The 23467-nt window shown below is 30.3% G+C and overlaps 3 protein-coding genes across 4 annotated transcripts; 2 read left to right on the top strand and 1 right to left on the bottom strand.

Moving 5' to 3' along the window:
* Nucleotides 1-312: 312 nt before the first annotated feature.
* Nucleotides 313-12810, top strand: LOC126849152 (high-affinity choline transporter 1-like). Its single transcript, XM_050590747.1, has 13 exons — nucleotides 313-534; nucleotides 5386-5594; nucleotides 7377-7484; nucleotides 7603-7831; nucleotides 8177-8405; nucleotides 8736-8973; nucleotides 9061-9167; nucleotides 9246-9349; nucleotides 9658-9788; nucleotides 9974-10245; nucleotides 10311-10919; nucleotides 11691-11890; nucleotides 12358-12810. The coding sequence occupies exons 2-13, from the start codon at nucleotides 5423-5425 to the stop codon at nucleotides 12629-12631; spliced, it is 2673 nt and encodes an 890-aa protein (XP_050446704.1). The 5' UTR covers nucleotides 313-534; nucleotides 5386-5422; the 3' UTR covers nucleotides 12632-12810.
* A 5450-nt stretch (nucleotides 12811-18260) lies between these two features.
* On the bottom strand, nucleotides 18261-19651 carry LOC126849267 (mediator of RNA polymerase II transcription subunit 9). Its single transcript, XM_050590951.1, has 3 exons — nucleotides 19465-19651; nucleotides 18628-18733; nucleotides 18261-18550 (listed from the first exon to the last, which is right to left on the bottom strand). Exons 1-3 carry the CDS (start codon nucleotides 19569-19571, stop codon nucleotides 18410-18412), a joined length of 354 nt encoding a protein of 117 aa, XP_050446908.1. The 5' UTR covers nucleotides 19572-19651; the 3' UTR covers nucleotides 18261-18409.
* Nucleotides 19652-19768: 117 nt separating this feature from the next.
* Nucleotides 19769-23094, top strand: LOC126849178 (E3 ubiquitin ligase RNF157). 2 transcript variants are annotated; one of them, XM_050590797.1, is made up of 9 exons: nucleotides 19769-20004; nucleotides 20133-20251; nucleotides 20406-20671; nucleotides 20750-20891; nucleotides 20978-21181; nucleotides 21345-21584; nucleotides 21735-21895; nucleotides 21966-22233; nucleotides 22505-23094. In XM_050590797.1, the coding sequence occupies exons 1-9, from the start codon at nucleotides 19917-19919 to the stop codon at nucleotides 22679-22681; spliced, it is 1665 nt and encodes a 554-aa protein (XP_050446754.1). In that variant the 5' UTR covers nucleotides 19769-19916; the 3' UTR covers nucleotides 22682-23094. The 2 variants fall into 2 exon arrangements, with proteins under 2 accessions (XP_050446754.1, XP_050446753.1); XM_050590796.1 differs by having other exon boundaries at nucleotides 21342-21584.
* The last annotated feature ends 373 nt before the right edge of the window (nucleotides 23095-23467 follow it).

Below are 23467 nucleotides of genomic sequence, written 5' to 3'. Positions count from 1 at the left end.
CAATTTTAAATTATATTTAAAAAACAAAATAAAATGAAATAATTAAAAAAGAAAATAATTGAAATTGTCTAAAATATTAAGGAACTATCTATATATTTTTTTAAATAAAGCATTTTTATTCTGTGATAATCGATTTTTCTCCTTTGATATGGAACCACTTATCTTTATTGTATACCAATAATGAATCACCCTGTACATCTGTACCCTTGCGCGCGCGCTACCGGCGCTCCGTCCTTGTCCGTGACGCGCGCGCTACCCCCAGCGAGGTGGTTGGCGGTCCAGCGTGTCAGCCGAATGCTGAGTGCCGTAAACGAGATTCAGTCGTATTGCCAGGCTTCCATCTGTCGCGCTGCTGACGCCCGGTCGGCCAAGCGTATTGCATCCGCGTGCCGACGAGGAAGAGCCGATTTCCTCCCTGGGCGAATTTTTCTATCGCGGCGTGGCACGGTGAAAAAAGGAAATCGAGATGCACGGTGAAATGGGTATGTCCGTATGAGAGGGGCTCTCGCTACATCTCGCTGGGGTAGGCCCGTGGTAAGTAATACAACTCGGAATTTCGATTCTCTTCTCTGCTCTTTCTCTCTCCTCTCTCTCCCTTGATTTATATTTATTCCTTCCTTATATTTTATTATATTTTTATCATGATTAATTTTTATTTACGTTCAAGAGAATGAAATTTATCCGCATAAATTAATTTTTTTCTCTTTGTCTCTTTCTGCCAAATTCATATCGAAACACTATCCGATGCATCTGGTCTTGTGCATAGTTATTAATTCTTAATCAAGAGACTGAGGAAAATATTTTTTTTATAATATATAAACGTATTTATTCGTATTCATACTACAACGTAAAGACAAATACAGTAACTTATGGATAAATAACTGTCATATTGTTGAATTATATAATATGAAGATTAACACTAAATATCATTCTTAAATATATGACATATCATATAAAAAATTCACTCATTGAAATTACATTTGTTTCAATCTGACACCCTTAATTTGTAATGTTAATTTGTAGGGTTACATAATATTGTTTAATTTATATTATTATATATTATTATAATAAATTGTCTTTTTTGCTGTCAAATGAGGAGATCAACGCTTCTCATTCGATATTCATGTCATTGCAAATCGTGTCACTATCAGAGATCATGCTGAAAAGAGCACTTCACTTTGAAGAACAAAATCGAAGAGATGAGATCGATTCCGAGGTAGCTTAGCGTTTATGACGGAAATATGTTGTTGACTGAATTGAAAAGTTGGCAGCAAACTAGCCGATGCCCAGACTTCACGTTCAAAGATAAACCGTGCGCGCTGATTTTACTCGCGCCAAGAGTTAGCCAAGAGAGCTTCAGTTTCCACGAATTGTTCCTCGGCAACGCCTTCGCAAAGTTCCCCAAGAATTTTGCCAGCCACATTCGAGCAATTAATTTTTATAATCTGGTACAATTTGTTAATATAGCTTTCACTTGATGTACGCAATTCACAACCAGCTTTGCATTTAATTTCATAATGATTCCAAAGATTATCAAGTCATCATATTACATATGCTATTTATTCAATGTTTGTATATTTGCATATTTCTTATATTAATAATATAATTACCACAATTAGTATTTTATAAAAAATGCAAATTACTTGAAATTTTTTATTATAACATTAAAAAAAAAAACTTCACATCAAAAATCACAAACAAAACTTCACGTAAATACTTCACAAAGATATTACAACAACTAGACTCAAGCTTCTAATAATAATTTTTGGTTTATTATTCTTCAATTATTAATTGTGTTGGATATTCAAGTATGGAAAGCATTATACTTTTATTATTATTTGTCGCTCTTTATTCATCGCTTTGAAGAAATTCTTATAATATAGAATAATAAATATAATCTCTCTCCCTATTCTATGCGTTTCTTCCCATGGCCCTTGGCCGTGATATTCATAATTGAAATATCCTGTTGACAAATTCTTATACAATTGGCAAGCCTTGAAAAGCGCTTTCGCATAAAATTATCAAACACCTTTTTCTCACATCTTTTTCTTCGCTTTGTGTCATCCTTTGAGAGGGCTGCTTACCCTTCATCATGATCAAGCGCATATATTAACATGTTTTTCTATTTTTATATCGGTGAGATAGTGAGATTATAGCAAATTATCGACAAGAGATTACTTCCTACCTAGGGAAGAATAAATTTACTCGTTTTCACGCTCTTAAAGCGAGATACATTTATCGAATTCTAGTATTGATTTATATAAAATTTGATTATATTTTTTCAGATCAATAATATAATTCTTTAATTCTTTAATGTATATGTGATTTTTTATATGCAATTGTTTAATATTTCACATTAAATATTGTTATTAAAGATTTAAATCAAAAATTCTTTAAAATTAGATACCTTTGATATTAAGAATAAAATTTTGTAATTTATTGTTATCTTCAATATGTATTTAGTGCGCAAACATTTTTTATTTGTCTTTCCTCTTTCTCTCCGAGAAAAAAGTGCTTATAATACAAAAATTATTGATAATCACTCACTTTTGTTGCATGAAATACAAATTCTAGATTAATAAGAAAAGAATATACTCTTGAATTCAAAATATTTGTTTTTAGAATATCATATTATTCTTCATATATTTGCATATGCAAATCATTAGATATTACTATTTGCAATATAGAACCACTGCTGCAATGTACGTTTATTGATTATTGACATTTCAGTATGTAACTGTAGGTATCTCTATATAGAACGGATGTTAAATAGATCATCAATTGACGTGGTTGTATTCTAAAACTGTCCACGTGCAAACGCATTTGTAAAAGCACACATGTTTTAAAAGAGTTATGCCGATAGTTTTAGAACTGTGAGAAACAAGGAACAAATAGTCTCATACACTTGCGCGTATAACTTTAATAATTTAATCTATAAGCAGTTTTATGTGCCAGAATTATAAAAGGATCTTTTATGCATTCGATGCATTAATAAACTTCCAAAATAATAATTTTTTTTTGCGATATTTTTTTTCTTAATATTCGTTTAATAAATAAGTTTTGTTTGATATTCATCTGTGAATTTTGAAATAATTATCTTGTAATTTTATTTAAATATTTTGTTTCGTATATAAATTGATATTAATCCAAATATTAGATTAAAATACTATTTTTATTCACTGAAATAACAAGAGTTATTTATTTCCTCATGTAAAAAGATCATCTTTTCGATTAGACCACTAACAGAGTATTCTCTGTATGCATAAATCTTCTATTTATTTCAACACTGTCACATTAACATTCAACGTATTTTGTTAGTTTTTTAATAATAATAGTATCTAAATATTTTCTGAAATATTTTATGTATAATGTAATGTGTGTGTACATCTGTGTATGTTATTAAATTGTTATGTCCACATTTAAAGATAAATATTGCTTGATATATCTTGTATTTTTAAGTTTGCTACTTCGTATCTGCACCAGAGATAGTTTTCATAAATATCACGAAAGGACCATATATTTCTCTTTTTTTAATAAATTTATTTCTGCGTGTGTCTTGCATATATAGCCTATTTTTATGTACACGTAGGACACTCGTACGTGAGATGTCAGTTTCTCGATCCAGAAAGTGCCGTCTCAATCAAGTTAATAATGCAAACCGTTTCTGAATTTGTAGAATCCAGTTGAACTTTAAGCGATTCGGTAGTGTGTGTATGTCATGCGCGGTAAGGGTCATGACCCTACGACCCATCCTTTCCGATATTTGGGGCACACTTGAATTTTAAACTGTGTTATACAATTGCCATTGCACTCGATTAACTTTTATATTGGATATCCGCGATAAATTGTGCATCGGCGTAGAATTCCCACGAAATGTGCTCAATAATAAATGTCATCCTGTATATGTCATCGGTCATCATCAGAGAATTATCGCATGCAATTAAACAACCTTCAGATCTCAGAAAAAAATTTTTTAATATTATATAATTTTCTACGTGATTTTTTTGTAAAAAAAAAAATATAAATAGATCGTATCTCTGTTAGGTTCAATCTGTTAATATGTTTCAATGTTTAGAAAATTTTCATAAAAATTTTATTGCATTAGGTATATATTATTTTACTTCTTAATCATACTTATAAAAGAAAATTGACAAAATATAAATAATTATAAATGTTTAATTATATTTTTTAAAAAGATTCGAGACTCAATGTTTATTAAAAGAATTTTTTATAAATTGTTTTTATCTAAGAAAACAATATTTTCAACAAATTTTTTGGTCAATTTTTATAAGTACAAATAATTTATTATTTATTAATATGGTATAATGCGAGAATAAACACATATAAAATAATATACATCTGATAACATTAATAATTTAATTTTGCTGATTTTACTGTTTTTCTGTCGCAATCCGCGATATGCATAAGATCAGACAATATCGATTTTTTAAATATCAAAGGCTAGAGGCTTTTTCTCATTAGTATTGACTAATGAACGGAGACGCGAACTACGCAGGCTTATTTGTAGAGAGATGATAATCAAGAAGACGGAACAATTAATGCGGTATTGATCGCGAGAGGCTTTACATCCGATTAATCCGCACTTCTCTCTCTTTCTATGTGTGTGTGTGTGTCTCTCTCTCCATTATTCAACCATTGACACATGTGATAGCCATTATTAAGCTTGTTAAACATATAATATTGAGAGAAAGAAAGAAAAAAAATTAAAGATACAGATTATTGCCATATATAAAATATCTCGATGTATTTTGCAAAATACATTTACATATAATATCAAATTTCAGGATATATATATATACATATATATATATATATATATATATATATATATATATATATATTTACATAATCGTATAAAGAATATCTTAACAACGTACATCCGTTGTTAACTTTTGTACCGTTGTTAACCGTTGTAACTATTAGAGCGTTTTTATAATGTTGTTGTTACATCGTGTTATGATTAATTATAAGAGACATTTTAAACATTCCTTTTAATGAAATTGTTTGCAAAGAGAAAGCTATTGTAGAACAAATAAAAAAAATTAGCAATAAATAAATCTAGCAGCAACTTTTAATAAATAAACTGGTATAGAAATCTGCCTAAAAATTTTAACAAGAGAGATGATTCTTTTATGATCGAATAGCTCAGAAAAAAGGTAACAAAATAAATAAATTATTTATGAATATGCATAACATATGCGAATTTAAAGGCTTATTAAGATCACAGAAAAAGGAGGTAACCACCTTTCCCCACTTTTTTTATTATTATTTGATCCGCTTGACGTATCGGGTTTGAGACCCCTGTTACAGACATGTCAGCGACACTGGCTATTATCACATTCGCTTTTATTACCAATCATTCAGTTGCAGGGTCAATATACAGAAGCGGACCACGAAGAGGATGGGGGTGTACGTAACAGGCATAATCGGCGTGATTGTGTTTTATATCGCGGTGCTAGGTGTCGGCATATGGGCCGCCGCGTTCAAGAGAAAAAAAGCCGCGCAAGGTCAGGATGATATGATGTTGGCGAATCGTCGTCTTGGCCCTCTGCTCGGTGTTTTCACTCTCATTGGTAATTATATTCAAAGATATGTCATATTTCACGAATTTTTTTTCCCTTTCTCATGCCAAAATTCATTTAAATAACTCGTAATAATTATTTACATGATCCTTTGTACGATTATTTATTTCTTAACTTTGATATAAAATATAAATTTATTGTCCAGAGTTCAAAATATAGATTTATGACAAAACTATTTTTAGTAAGATATTTTTTCATTATTCATATAAATAAATTTTTTTCGATATTGAAAAGAAGGTTTTCTATTTGTGTATAATGCGTGATCTTGATTAAAACTAATGCGAACTTGTTATCCGTATTACGAATTTCCTTTCAATATACGCTTTAAAAGATTATGAACGAGGTCAAGGGTCAATCTATGTTATATCGACAAAATTACATACATATACGAATATTAATACAGCATACTAAAAAATTATAAATATCATCTAAAATTTTCCAATTCAAAAACAATTTTTCAATTTAGCGAGAATATTCTTAAATTATATCATTATTTTGTATCTTTTTTATTTTTGACATTTAATATTTTGGGATATATTAATTAACAATTAAACATTATACACATTAATATTTTATTTAAATAAAAATCATTTCAAAATTATATATTTATATAAAAATCTATATATATATTTATTTGTACTTTAACTGTCTATGCAGTTATATCTATGAAGATATATGATGTATATGAATGCAAAATCTATTATTTTTTTTAAATTTACTATCTATTTTTAATCTCATTTATAATGCAGAAATCCTTATACACATTTATTGAAATATTTTTTCTTTTTTCATTTTTAAATTCACCATTTAATATTTAAGTTGCATACATTTTTTGTGGCACTTTGTATATTTCAATATAAAATATTAAAAAAGTATAATTTATAAAAGAATATAATTAAAAAAATATAATTATAATAATAATTTATAACTCAATATAGAAAGAAAAAAATTTCAAAGATATATAAATTCTTCCAGAATCAATTTAAAAATTTTCTGCGAAGTAGATACCAGTCTCTCTACGAGCGTTGAACTCACTATGAAACCGATAATTTATAATAGAATTGCCACGTTCGTGAAACATTTCTCTTTCCAAATTTGTTACATTTTCCATCATGTTTAACGAAATTATTGCACAAAAAGCACTTTAGTTTATTTTCTGCTTGATATCGACATATGTCAAATACGTTACACTGTAACATCGCATAAAGGAAAGCGTTGTCTTATTTAATATTGATTTCCTTCATACTCTTTGCCCCCATTTTGAGATTTATTATTTTTAAATCAACTTTGTATCTCTGAAGAAAAAGAATACGAAATTTTACAAAATAGTATACAAATTTAAAAAATTTCTAATTTCTTATATTTTATGACCTACTTATGACTTACTTTTTATGACCTACCTTCGCATTTTATATTTCTGTCATTTAATTTCCAATTTTGTTACTCTCTTTCTTAATTATGTTAAATGTTTCTTATCTTCGACTCTCATTATCGTAATGAGATTTGCAATATAAGAAAATGTAAGGTTAACTAATTTCTTTTTCATTATTCCTATCTTTGGTGACGTAAACAAGATAGTGGAGATATTCCACATAAAGAAAAAAAGCTAGCATATTTTCTGTTGTGACAAATAAATGTATATAAAAATCTTCATTATTATAATAGTTTCTGGTAAGAAAAACAAATCAATTTTTTTTATACATGTATGTATATATATATATATATATATATATATATATATATTTATATATGTGTGTGTTTTTATATATGCAGCGACATGGGTTGGAGGAGCTTTTGTCAACGGGACTGCCGAGGCCATGTTTACGAAAGGTCTGGCCTGGTGTCAAGTTCCTATTGGATACAGTCTCAGTTTGATTTTTGGTACGTAAGAATGCGCGATATAATTTAAAATATATTTATAAAAAATAGTTAAAGAGAGAAAAGATCAATTAACGATTTTGTCTTTTGTTCCAATTAATAAAATCATACATACATACAGGTGCTATACTCTTTGTGCGTCCGATGAGGAAGGCCGAGTACGTGACGATGCTAGATCCCTTTCAAGAACGATATGGTGCAGGTGTCGGTGGCTTGCTCTTCCTTCCGGCGCTCTGCGGCGATTTATTCTGGTGCGGCGCCGTCCTGAGAGCACTGGGGAGCTCGTTGGCCGTCGTCGCCGGCATCGACCCAAATATCAGCGTTTGTGCATCAGCACTCTTAGCGGCCGTGTAAGAATAATAATTAAATGCAATATTCAATATTCGCGAATACAAATCAATTTCAATATTCAAGTGCTTTACATAATATTTATTACATTAATTATTATATGCTTTATTTAAAGATTTGACTGCTATATCCATAAAGCTTGCAAGCTCCATTTGATTTTAATAAAATATTTTTTATTCTTAGAATGAATAAATGTGATGTTTAAAGAAAAATGTGCTTGTAAATATTTTGATATTAAAAAAAAATCATCACTTTATTCGAATTGAAAGTGCTGAAAATTGGAAAAAAATGATCTTATTGTTTTCGAATAGTCAGAGCAAATGAATAAGAGAATGTTATTTTTTCAGATATACAGTTTTCGGCGGGTTGTATTCCGTGGCATGCACAGACGCGCTGCAACTGCTGTGCATTCTGCTGGGTTTAGTTATAGCGACACCCTTCGCCATATTACATCCTGCGGTATCATTCGAAAACAATCTGACTCTGCGAGACTGGTTGGGGCACATAAAGAGCGAGGATTTAGGCGAATGGGTGGACGGAATGTTGCTGTTAATATTCGGCGGTATACCTTGGCAGGTGATTTAACTTTTCAACATGACATTCAAGCCCAAATTAGACGTCAGAAAAATATTCAGAGCACGTCTATAAAGAATCAAAATTTAAATAAACTTAATTTAGACGATCTAGGCAAAGGATATCGTGTCATTTGAAGGAAAAAAATTATTGTACAAATAATTGTAAAAAATATTTTATCATTATTTATGAAAAATTATATAATTCAAGACCACAGCAAGTTTAATTCAAACTATTAACATATCTTTTAAGTTCATCATAAATGTATGATGCATGACGATACAAAATTCTTTTTCTTTCTCTCTCTCTCTTTCTTTCTCTCTCTCTCTTCAGGGTTATTTTCAACGAATCCTAAGTATTAAGAGCACTTCCGTTGCCACGACTCTATCAATAGCCTCGATGTGCGGTTGCCTGATACTCGCGGTGCCATCAGCCATAATCGGGGTAGTTGCTCGTGCCACCGACTGGTCCGCAGTTCCAGGATACAACAGGACGTTCTCCACGGACGATGGAAACGCCGCGATGCCGATGGTTCTACGATATCTCACGCCTCAATGGATATCCTTCGTTGGTAGGTTTAAGAAAAAATTATTTCTTTTTTTAATTAGAAGAAAAATATTTGAGAACTTATCATATCTTTATTGATTAATATTTTAAGGTCTCGGCGCGATCTCGGCGGCAGTGATGTCTTCAGCAGATTCCAGTATACTCGCCAGTAGTTCCATGTTCACCAGAAATGTCTATAAACTCACTATACGACCGAAAGTAAATATAAATATCATTGCTTGTAATTAAATATAATTAAGTATAATAGACGTTATTGAAACTTCTTTTTCGTGACAGGCTTCCGAGCGTGAGCTGAACTGGGTCCTGAGAATTTCCGTAATCGCGGTCTCTGTGCTGTCCACTCTCGTCGCTCTCATGGTCAGCAGTGTTTATTATCTCTCGTAAGTATAAAAATAATGTTCTAAATCAATTTTTTTATGTATAATATTTGCGACAGAGTTTTTGCAGTTATTAACATCCTATCTGTAAAAATCTTGCAAAAAGATACAGTTGCAACAATAATTTCTAGACAATGATATTTGTTGCATACAAAATACATTTTTTTTCAGTCATTGATTTCATTTTTCTATGTTTTGTGGAACATTGGTTTAATTATTATTCAATTCTTTTATGCAGTTTTATGCATTTATTCGCGCATGAATTAGTACAATACAATCGATATATAAAAATATATCTTATTTATTTCAAGGTATTTGTGCTCCGATCTCGTTTACGTCGTCTTGTTCCCGCAATTATTAGCCGTTATTCATTGGCCTTCTCTAGTGGATACTTACGGCTGTCTGGCAGGATATTTTATCGCTATTGTTTTGCGTCTCGCTGGTTAGTAACAACCTTCATTCTATGCGTAATTTTTCAGATGATACAATTAAAGAATATAGATACCTAAATTATTCTTTTTTCTTCAACGTTTCTTTTCACACTCGATGTTTTTAATATACCCTTAAATATCTGCTGTACATCTATGTGTTAGATATACTTACTTAATCGTAAAAAATCATTTTCAGGCGGTGAAAAAGGACTCAGCATATATCCGCTGATCGAATATCCATTCTACGATACAAGGACGCGTACCCAGAAATTTCCCTTTCGCACCGCTGTCATGATAATTGCTCTCTTCACTCAACTCTTCACCAGCTTTCTCACAAGAAACCTACTCGGCAAGGGTTATTTTCCGGAATGTTGCGACGTGTTGAACATTTATTCGCCCGGGAAATCCAAGGAAACATCGGGCGTCGTGCAAAGCAGCTCTGGCGCCGCCCTCATGGATTCATCTTCGGTAATTTTTACTCTCATAAAATATCCATCAAGGTGTCAATGATAACGCGTCGAAATCATTTCCAGAAATCAACGTCGGGTATGGACTCGTGCGATAGCACGGGCGTTTACGACGATGACAGAACTACGTGTCATCACGTGGAGGGCGCGATGACCGATTGTGTCGATGGCAACACGGCGATCGGTCGCGGTGATCACGTCGAGTCGTCGAGGACGAAGAGTGTTGGCATCTCGGTCGTGCAGAGAGCGAACCACAATCTACAGAATCTGCAGAATTTACGAAATTGCATGACACCGGCACGCATACCCGGTACGGCGAGTCAATACGCGACCGTTCAGAGTGATGTGTACCGAGGTCAGATCCTCGGGGTGAGAAACTTACGGCCAGGTCCCGTCGGCCAGGTTCTCTCGCCCACTCGGTCGATCGGCATTCCAGCGACACCGAGCATCGCTCCGTGCGCTCCATCCTATGCCAAGGTAGGCTGCGAGCTCGGGCCGAGCAGCGAGAAGCCGCGAGACAACAATGACAGAGTCAACATCGTTGATAAAAACAACGTGGAGTATAATCTTAACGCTCAGGAAAATGTGCCTGCGAGTGTGGGTCCGAAAAAAAGTGTTAAGGGCGTAAAATTAGTCGGTATGGAAGGCGGCACATTAAGAAGACCGTCGCTGCAGGTGAGAAACGATCCTCACGTATCGTCGCCCTTGTGAAGGAACAAGCTTCTCTTCATTTAATTTTACGAGCATTTTGTTTTGTATCTTTAGTTATTTTTGTGTTAATTAAATTTTTATGTACTGCGAATTTCTATGCATTTATTTTATGTATATATATATTTATACGTTATTTAGTTATTTAGGAATATCTAATGATTTATCAAAATAAAAGACGATAAAGACTATGGTATCCTCGGAAGATCCTAAACCTGGGAAACCTACTCTCCCTTCAACATATGTAATCAAGTAAATTTTTTCCAATATTTTCCATATATAATTTTTCACTTCTTCCCTGATACTTAATCTTATTCGTTAATCAATTACTTTTGTTTATTTATTTTTTTATTTCTGCTCGAACTGTCTGAAGATTATGGTTATCTCTAATGCAATATATGGACATACTGTAACATTTATAATTTTACGTAATTTTTAGATCTCTGGAAAGATTAACTTCCGCAATTGAAACAATTATAAAAAAAATATATAAAATTTTTGGTCATAAATACGGGAAAATTATTACTTGTATAAATTAATTAATAAATTTTTTGTTATAAATATTATTATATTATTAATATGTTTAATTATTTATCAATTTGAGAGGTCCTCAAAAAGTCCATGAAATCCAGAAGATCTTGGCGAATTTTGACATATGTGTATTTAAATAGATTTTTTCCACGTCTTCGCATACTTATGTACCTCTCCTATAAGACGGCATTTTGTGTCATATGTCAGGGCACATTCTCGCCGACACCGTCCGTGGAATTAGTCAACATTCTGGATAGGAGACAAAGCAGCGGTTCATATGGTCCAGGTTCTCTGTCCCCCGTACCATCGATGGGGGTAGAAGCGTGCAAAACCCACGGAACCGCGACCGAGGGGCAGGGCGGGAACGAGCATTGCAAGATAAAAAGAGGCATCGTGCGGCATCACAGGTATCTATGAAAAAAGTTAAAGTATATGTTTAAATTTCCTATAAAATCTCAAAATCCCAGAATGTTTGGGCCTACCCTATATCTTCACAATTTAAAAAAAAATTATTTCCACCGTGATAATTAAAATATTTTCTTTTTAAAATATATTGCATTATTCTATAAAATTTTTGTGTATGTCTATGCCGGAATTAATTTTCACCGTGGTAAAAATTAGAATATTTTTTTCTTAAAATTTACTGCATTATTTTGTAATATTTTCGAGAATTTAATATATGTATGTCTATATTATAAACAAAGAAATAGTTATCAGGCATATCAGGTAAAAATATATATATATATCGAGGATGCCTCATACATTAATAGAAAATAAAATATACGATAATAATATTTATAATTAATTCGGTATCTGCTGTAAAAATTGAATCGTCGAACAATCTCTCCGATCTTGCTCTCAAACGTTTGCGCAGTTTCAATGACACAGGCGACCGAACGCTGACAACGCTTGCCAGACAGCCCAATTATCCGTCGATGCCATTGAGACCGGAAGATTGTCGTATGTCGTTGGCGAAAAAGGACAAGAGACTCTCTACGATCGGCAGACATTCATCGGTAACGAATGATACCGAACTCAGCAACACGAATAGTATGATCGTCTGCAGTCCTACTTACAGCATGTACAATTCAGCCGCTAAGAATTCCAACTATTTTGTCACCGATGACGAAGCTGTCAGCAGGTTCTAAGGCGGAAACGTAACGTAGGATTTTTCATCCCAAGAGCGAAATTTTCAAACTAAATCTAAAATACAAAAATTGAAACTAACACGCTTGGTTGATGCAAAAATGTTGTCTTTCTGTCAAACTTTTTCTATGGTTTAGTCAAATATAATAATGTTAGGAATAAGAATTTTTTTTTCATTCACAAAAGATTTAAAAATGTATTTATTATTTATAAAAAATATATATTATTGCTTTCTAAATTAAAAAAAAAATATATTCAAGAAAGCAATACAATAATTATTTTAATTAATACAAATTATGCCAAGACTGCGCATGTAATTTTATCAATATTTCACTTATACAAGATAAACTTATTTTTGCATCAATCTATGTATTAGTATCACTCAGTTCAGATTTCAATACCATAGACATGCAAGAATCCTTTCTTTTTTTAATATTATCCTAAAATGATCGTTAGTAAAGTCAATAATTAAATCCCATATATCTATCTAACAAGTCAGATATATCTGAAAAAAAAGATCATAATTTGTCGGAGTTTTTCGCTCGATATTCTACTGATGCGTTCTTATTCTTTTTATAACACAAAATACTCTCTCTTTCTCTTCGGAGAGCACGAAGGACAATCATAAAACCCGTGTTAAGAAAGATTAAATACTGAGTTTTTTGGGCATTCTGAAAGATTTCTAAATTCTCGCGCGTATCCAACTGTCCAATCTTTCATATAAACTTACTAACCAAAGAATAGACATGTGTTGTAGGACAAAGAGATACAGAATATATACTATAACAGAATATATAGATAATAGAATGTATACTATACACGAGTTTTTTTTACACAAATCTTTAATATTTTTTTTTATTATCTTTAATTACTTCATCCCTTCTAACCCGCCCTATCATTCTCCCGACACGCTCCATCATTATGTGATTTTATTTGCTGTTTGTTAAATTCTTTAGAAAAGATTATCGCATACAAATGTACATAAAAACATAATATAATCATCTCTCGATCAAATGCTAAATACATCATATTATGACAGAATTTACATTGAATTTATATTTTATTCAAAAATTTTGCAAAACACTTGTGTTCTATGCTCGTATATTTGTGTCAATTCATAATGTTGCTATATTATATTTTATTACATTTCTTGATTATAACGATGCAATCATCATTATAAGAAATCTCACGAATCTTCTCGGTCTGTTCATCGTATTATCAGTATTATGAATAATAATCAAATAATTGAAGGCGGTATCATATTAGTTTTATATAAGTTACTCTACATAAGTATCATTATTCCTTGTATATATTCGTATTATATATATATATATATACTGTCAATTTAATGATGCAATAATATTTGATGGAGTTAATCAGTCGATAGCTCAAACTGCACTGTAAAAATTAAATTACACTATACAAAACTACATTATACTATCACACTGTCAATACATAACTTCATTCAAAATAGAGAAACTATAATATTGTCGTATATAAAACTTTTATCTACTTGCTTTTTCTGAATAATTTCAAAAACAGCGAAATACACATTAAATATTCTTTGCAACGGTTAGATAAATTACAACAAATTATGAGAAGTTCATCTTGCGTAATTATAAGTTTGTAAGATCGAAAGTGAATTTTCATTTGAATTTATTTTCACTTATTTAAGTTTCTCATAGCGCGTTTGTATACATATTATATTATAATATTAAACTAAACTAACTTTTTTTTTTGAACAGACATGTTCTTTCATTACTAATATTTAAAATTGAAAATATTTTTTTCATCAATTAAGCATTTGTACATTAATGAGAAATGTAATGTTTTATATGTTTCTTAACTCAGAGTTCTCAAGAAAAATCCACTCTTACACATACCAAATCTTCAGACTGACAATTATATAACGGAACCAATAGATTATAGACAATGTAAATAATTTTGTACAAATTATAGAAAATCTCCAACTTCGCAATATTCCATTTGAATAGATAGGCTAAAAAAACTAAAGCAGATGATCTTGTTTTATTAAAAGAAATCGAGAGACTCGACTAACTCGTGAATATTAGATGATAAATGTTTTTGTACACACACATATATACATGCGCGTGCGTGATCATATACGTGTGCGTATTTTAACATAAACAAAAAGGATTCCGTACGCATTTACTCTAAGTTCCAATTATTAGTAATAAAATAATAATTTCTTAAAAGTAGAATTTATTAAGTATAAATTCTTAAACATCATCTACATTAGATACTTTAAATTATAATATTAAAGACGAGAAAAGTGGAATAAACTAATGTTTTAATATCAAGTTTTACATATAGTTCATAAGCATTTTGATCAATGAAAAATGCTACCACATGTTATTTCGGCAAATTTATTCTCAATGTTTCATCAATTGAAACATTTATAAATCTCAGCGCATTTCATGAATTTAATGCGCAATGCAAATGAGATATTTCCATTTTTCTCATCTTTACCTTTATACACTCGGCGTCATACTAGAAGGAACTTTATACAATAAAATATATTTATGACGCCGATTGTGAATATAATATCCACATGAAAGTGACACACATACATATTTATACTGTCCCTTTAGGCTAATTAGAATAGAAGAAGCACGATCTCTGATAAACGTAATTGTAAAAAGAATAACGTCATAAGCTCCGCTGAGCGAAAAAAAAAAACGGAACTTAAATCGTTGATAAAATGGAACGTCCAAAGAATATCACATGCAAATTTATTATATATCGACAAGAAGGTACGATATTTTTCCACCAACGCGATATCTCGTTAGCTTTATAGTATTATTGTTATAATATAATTAATTACACAAACGCAAACTACATGTATACTTACGATTAATTTTAAATTGATGTTAGCTGGAAAACGACAATCCGTTTTCCTTGAGCTCAATACTGGTATCTAGGAAGAATAAATGCAAATGATATTTAGAGATAATTATTTGATTGTAAATAGAGGAACACTTTCGTCTTCAAAAAAAAATCTGTTTCGCATAAATAATAATAAATAATATATCGCCTATGTTCTGGAAAAAAAAATAAGTATAAAATTTATATATTATATAGATCTTTGTTTACTATTATGTCATTTCTATTAATTTCGGAGATAATAATTTATAATATTGTTACAGAGAAGCATATAAGCAGTATTAAATAATAATTGAAACGGTGGCAGATTATTTTTTGTTAAAAAAAAATAATTATTTATTACCTAAAATAATTTATTACCTACAAATGTACAGAAAATTCTCAATATACTCAATATACTTTTATTAACATTAGAAAGATGTGGATGTAAAAAAAAAATGAAACGTTAATTGCGAGAAACACGGTCAACTAAAGTAAAGCATATGTTAATATCCTTCCTAAATATCATTCTTATGCGACTATTATATATACCTTTTCACTGTGAATGAATAATTAATTAGAGATTAGCGCAAGACGATCTCGTAATACTTAAAATGAGTGAGACTTCATACTCGATAAGTAATCGCTCTTTAGGCTCTCTCTGTACTTTTATAAAGACAAAAACGATATAAAATAGGAATGTAGAAGATAAACATCGAATACCTGCATCAGTATTATTAAATTTAAGAAGACGCAAGCATTCGACGAGACTTAATTGACTCGTGAAAGGCTTCGTGAAAAAATAGCGATAGTTAATCCTTTAAGATATAATAATTCTCTAAGATAATCGTATTATATGAATCTTATTTCCTAAGCATTTCCATCATGTACAAATCATTAATCTTAATATTCCATCACAAGCACTACATTACTATCTGAAATAATAGTATCAATACAAAATTAATTTTTATTAATATATAGGATTATTCTTATAAAACATTCTGTTTATGAATTCATTTTTTTCAATATCCTAAAATGATATCTCATTGTATACTTTCTGTGACAGTGTCTATCATTTTTATACATGATAATTCTTCATGTTTACATAAGAAGTAATATGGTAAATTTAGAATTTATATTTATTTGCTCTAAAAACTTTAAACATCAATTTCGTCAAGCTCATGCATACCATTAAAGAGCTTTTGTAAGAGATAGCGTTTGTACACATTTATATCTATATCATGTACTACACGATACACATTAATAAATAATACGTACAAGTATTTTCGTCTTCGGATAAATACGCAATCGATATTGTGCAACGTGAATTATGTGCCAAAGCGTAAGATAAAGAAAATGCCATTGGCATGACCGTGCCGATGATTTGCGTCCAAGAGGATCCAATTAGAAAATTTAAATCTATCTAATTTCGGCAAATATGAATTTTTTGATGCTTTGAAGATAATTAATTTATTAAAATAAAAATTTAACTTATTGGTTTTAATATCGAATGCAATCTTTCTTGATTCGCGTACGTATATTTTATTTTTTTAATGCTAAAAAATCAAAATTTTGCAACAAACTCGTCAAAAATATTTTTTTTTTAATGCAAAAATATAATAATATTCAATAAAAATTTGAAAAAAAAAACAAATAAAATTTATTGAAAATTTCATAATTGGCTCCCTAAATCTTTTGGCAAATACGGTCAGCTAATGTACAAGTTAGTCACGTAAGTTTGCCTTAATATAAGGATTGTTCATTATGACAGTAAGGTTGATGTCCGATATGTTAATTATGTTGTGAAAAAGTTTTTCTTTAAACTTTGAAAGAAAGAAATCGCAAATAAAATTTAGCCGAGATAGTGTTTAAAAATTGTAATTTTTTTTTATATCCACTCGGCTTTATTTCAAACTGCTGCAGTTCTCCATGTTGTTCATAATTTTATATTTGATTATTTTTTCTCTATCTTATTCATTTTATAAATTGCTAAGCAATATATAATATCTAATATATTATGTTACTTTAAGTATGTACAATAGCTATTTTAATTATTTTTTTCAAGAATTTTTGAAATGTGATTCTATACATATAAATTTATATATGTTTGTTATTGTTAGTGTTCAGGCATTATCAGCGATAGATGTAGCTAAATACTAATATGTCATCTACTGTACATTACTTTGCATAAACCTACAATAAATAGTAATTATTCCAAATGCTAAAAAGAAAATTTATCATTGTATCAGACATGTATTTATTTCTTAATAAATTATTTACATGCTTCAGAATGCAGAAGAAAAATACATTTCTTCTGTGCATTCAAACATAATTCCTACAAAATAATTGAACACTTATTTGTAATCAACTTAACACATTGCTAAAATATTGTGATTTAAAAATAAAAATTAAAAAAACCAAAATTTTGTTTTATTATGCAGAGAACCTCACATTGTTATATGTTTCATTCTTCTCTATAATAATAAATATTTCTCACTTTTAAATAATTCTCTATATTCAAAATTTCGTATAGGAAACACATATATAGGATTTTATAAAATATGAATAAATCATATAATTTATGTACTATTTAGGTGGATTCTTCTTAAAATCATTCTTTTTTTCTTCCAGTTGTTGTTTTATTTGCTGTGCAATATCTTGCAACTGTTTAACAAAGTCTCGTGGACTAGAAATAGTACGGCGGGTTCCATGAATCATACCTGTCCTAATTAGTACATATACTACAAATTGTGCACTTTTTCTAATTGGTTTGGATTCTGCCAATTTATTAATTAAATTTTCATTATTTAAAAAATAATGAAATAGAACTCTTAAAAAACGCATTTTTGGAAGAGATAAGATTGCTTTTCTATATGCTTGCCAAAAAATATGCACATTTATATTTTTGGTATTTCAAATGTACACGTATTACGATACTTTAATAAAAGTTCACGCTTCAGTCTCAATTGCTTGCGTAAAGTTTCAAGTTTTTGTAATTGTTCTTCCTTGCTGTATTCTATTCCAGGTAATCTCTTAATCTGTAAAGTATAACAATAATATTATACAAAGAATTTTAATTATGTAAGATATATTTGCATAGAGATTTAACTCTTACTTGTGATCGTGCAGAATCTAATTTCTTCTGCAATTCTAAGATTTTGTGGCTGGTATCTTGCGACTCTTTTGCTTTTTGCGTAGTGTCATGCGGATCTTTTTCTACACTAAAAATTGTAACTATATAGCATCACCTTATGCCAAATAATGTAAAATGTGTATCCAAATATATATGATTAATAATTTGTAAATATATTTTATTATTATACATAAAAATTATTAACAAGATTTTTAATACACAAAGAAATTGTAGATTTACAATTATATAACACTTTATCATCAATATAATTAATAAAATATGCTGCTCAAATTTGACCCAACATTTTATAAACATTTATCTGTCAATTTTTAATCATTTTAGATACTTTTATTGTTATTTTATATTTTTCTGTATATATATGAACGCCACAGCGTCCATTCTACATTACGAATGTTATATAGGACAGATAACCTACGAAACACATAAGTTCACATTTGCTCTTTCTCTTTTGAAGCAATGACTTAATTATAGCGCTTGCGTAGCCGCCATAACATATTTTATGCTTAATTATTTGAATTAATTGTACACATACACATTTGTTTACATTACAGTAAACAGTATACATGATGTTAATGCACGAGTCAAGTCAAAATAAAAAAATGTAACAAATACGCTAAAATATATATTCGACATTTTAACGGAGAAGAAATCGCATTTTTAAAAATCTTTTACAAAGACAACATCATGGAAAAGAGATTTTAATTCTAATCAATTTGAGGTTATGCACTATTCGCTCGCATTATATGCCCAAATGTGTCATTATTGAAATAATAATTCCTCTCCTTTAAAAATATATACCTGCGAATAATCTCGTAAATGAGTGGTAGTATCTCTATGTCTAAATCATCTACAGTAAATTGCGTTGCCCTCAGAGAGACATCCTCTGGCAGTTCTGCCGTCTCCATTACGTCTGATTACGTCCAAATCCAATGTCCAAGTCACAGTATAGTATAATATAGGCTGATCTCCAATCTCCACTCGAATGCTACAGCCCGCTTCTATCCGGCCGGTCATGCATGTCACAATTATCCGCCAATCCCGCTGTTGCTACAAGTCGTCATGACGTCTTCGTGTCGTCTGTCAATGAGGTAGCCGCTGCGCACGCAATCAAAATAACATATGGCGGTGATAAATATAGGTCATGTCTTATATTGTTCTCTGTGGTTTAATTATACATTTATACATTTTTCATAATTGTTGCTGAATAAATAGTTTTGCGGATTTGCAATTTGTCAATAAACAATTGCAAAATGGGATCGTTGACAAGCAGACAGAATGCTGGTGTCGAAGAAGTTGATATCACTTCGAATCATGCTTACAAATATCCTCCACGAACTGGTATTGAATTTATAATATGAAAAATTTTACTGTGATTTTATTATTATTATTGTAGGAAACTTGTAAATACGTATATGACGTTCAACTTAATTAGAGCTGTATAATAATTCGCGAATTATTTCTGGTAGGTTCCTATTTTGGTAGTCATTTCATAATGGGCGGCGAACGATTTGATACACCTCAGCCTGAAGCATATCTCTTTGGAGAGAATGCAGATTTAAATTTCTTAGGCAGTCGACCAACACCTGTATGAATATTATGCAATATAAAATTATTTTGTATATATTAGTAAAACTATATATGAATGATTTGTTTAAATATAGAAACATATTTATAGAGTTATATTTTTTTTTGTTCTTCATTATTAATATCATCAAAATTTTGTCTCACTTTTGTTGCAGTTTCCATATCCTCCACCACAAGCAGGCGATCCTACAAAAACATTAAAGAGTTTAGTAAACATAAGGAAGGAATCTTTAAGATTAGTTCGTAATATGGATCAAACATCGACATCTTCGCAATACCATAATGTCAAGCTTTACGGAGATATAGACATTGACAAAAAACCTAGTCGCTATAATATCGAATTTGTATTTGACTGTGATGTCAAATGCGCGATAACAATATATTATTTTTGTACAGAGGAAATTTCAACAAAGGGAGTTGCGTATGTAGAATATATACAAGAAATGCTGCTGTGGAAATCATTAGAATATATTTGCATAATATATTTTATTACATCTAGATACATACCACGAGATTCATCTATGAATTCTGAAACTTATCATTATAAAAAAGGAGCAAACCAATTATTTTCACAAACATCGCATATATTTGATCCAACATTGTATACCGAAGAAGATCTAATGTACAATGCAGATAGAGAAGTATTTATGACACATATTTTTTTTTTATCCTTAAAATAATTTTTATATTTTTTCCCACATAAAAATATATTTTTTGAATTTAATAGATTATTCCAATAGCTATACATTGTGTAGCTGAAGAAGGATCAGATGATCCAAAACAATCTCATACGACCATAGCTGTTGTCGAAAAACATTCTGATGGCACATATGTGCTAAAAGCGCTAAAGCAAAAAATCTATGTAGATGGCCTCTGTTATTTGCTACAAGAGATTTATGGAATTGAAAACAAAAATACTGAAAATGCAAAGGTATGAGAATATACAATATTTGAAAAAAATGCATCTGATTCAAAATATTTAGTTTTAAATAAAGTTCCGAAAAATTTAATCCGATAATTTTCATAAAATTTAATTTTAAGAAATTCATAAAAAAAAGTCATTAAATATTCAAATATTTCTTCTTACACAGCAGCAAGGCAGCGATGAGGACACTGAAGACAATGGATCCGAATGTGTTATTTGCATGAGTGATGTACGCGACACGTTAATTTTACCATGCAGACATTTGTGTTTATGCAATTCTTGCGCCGATTCCTTGAGATACCAAGCGAATAATTGTCCGATATGTCGCGCGCCATTTAGAGCACTCTTACAAATTAAAGCTCTTCAAAAAGCGATTGGTACAATTATATCAAATCCGCCATTGCCAGAGGTAAGAATATTCAGACATAATTAATATATTCGTCTTTTTTTACCTATCATGAAGTATATTTTTTGATGATTGATGCATTAATTTAATTCGAGTATTTTTTTTTTCTTTTTTGTTATTGGCATTTAATATATCTCAAAATTATTATTCTAGGGAAGCTGTGAGAATATTCCATCAGGCTATGAAGCAGTGTCTCTGATAGAAGCTTTAAATGGACCATATATTCCACGGACTGCTATTATTGCATCAGAATCCCCAGATACACCTGATACAGATACGGCAAGTGCTATTCAAGCTGCGGAAACTTTAAATCGGTAAATATTAATTGTTTTTATTCTTCGGTAATTCTTTTATAAACAAGTCACTTAAGAAATATATTTACAGCTCGGCCGAACGTACTCCGGTCTCGAAACACATATCTGCTAAAGAAGACATCTCAGCCAGATCTAGCGGTACTGCTTGTCCGACTCCCGAATTCCGAATGTCTGTATTATTATCCAGAGATGAACATTCAGGTTCTCAAAAAGAACTGCACAACAGATCTCCAGCTACGCGAACCAAATCAGTACATTCGCGCGACAAATCTAGTTTAAGAGCGCGCGACACATTGAGATTGGTGAATGAAAAACAACAACAAGTTTCTTTATATGAGGTACGCTTTTATTCACTCTTAAGAAAAGAGAAAATTAAGTTTATACTTGAAGGTATTGAATATCATTATTTCCTTTTCTACTTAATGCTGACTTCTTGCAAGCAGTTATATCAAATTTTGGCTAAATCCATTTCAGAATTTCACTTTTTAAAATAAATATATAAAAACAAAGAAGAAATTTAAAATTAATCAGCATTAATGTACAACTTTTAACTCTTATACTTTACACATATTAAAATTGTGTTTTATATATATTTATATGTTTGTAAAGGGGCAAGGACAAGATGAAGATAGTGAAGCAGAGAAATTGTCACCATTATTAGATGCAGCTACAAGTACTGAAGCTTTAGATGTACATTCCCATAGAATATGCGACATTGATATTGATGACGAAATTCAGAACACAGAAAATGAAAATGACGCGGATATTACCTGTCATTCGCATTAGAAAGTGGTAAAAAAGATATTTTTGTATACATTATTCATTCTTGTTAAATATTGTCTATATAATATTTTATTTTTTATGTAAAAAATGCAAATCAATTATTTATTCAAAAGCTTTAAACTATTTACTGCAACTATATTGAATCATTTTTATAATCTTTTTAATATAATCTATTATTATTATTATTAATTTATATAGAAGTTTAATATAAATATTTTTTATTATTTTATATATTTAACTATATATTGTAAGAAAATAGAATGCAACATTTCTTATGAATTTTATGTTCTTTAATTGTTAGATTTTCAAGCAATATATATTTATACATATATACTTTAAAATTACAAAAACTGTATTTGTAAAATAGAAAATCCTTTTTTTATAAGATGCAATTAATAAAATAATTTACATGCAAATTGATATTAGATAATGAAAAAATACTTTTTGATTTGTTGATTTTTATTTTGTAAAATGTAAATCTAATTTAACCCTTTGCGCTCGAGCGGTGCCTCTCAGGCACCACTGTATGTGATGCGATAACTCGAGCGGTGCCTGAGAGGCACCATTCAAATCGGTGTGTTTATTTGTGTTTGACCTAAGGAATATCGCTTGGAAGATCTACTTGGCCTTTTATAGATCATATTACGAGGTGTCTAAATGTCTTATCTCGGGTGATTCTCTCGTCATAGGAGATGAAAGTTGTACCGCAGAGTGTTTATGTCACGGACACAAGCAACCTTCACAGCGGGCGATAGCCGATAGGGCCACCAATATATAAGTCCCAGCCTA

Source organism: Cataglyphis hispanica, chromosome 4 (assembly GCF_021464435.1).
Source record: "Cataglyphis hispanica isolate Lineage 1 chromosome 4, ULB_Chis1_1.0, whole genome shotgun sequence".
NCBI classification, from domain to species: Eukaryota; Metazoa; Arthropoda; class Insecta; order Hymenoptera; family Formicidae; genus Cataglyphis; species Cataglyphis hispanica.
Note: the sequence above shows the minus strand (reverse complement) of the source record. Positions and strands in the feature narration are given on the sequence as shown.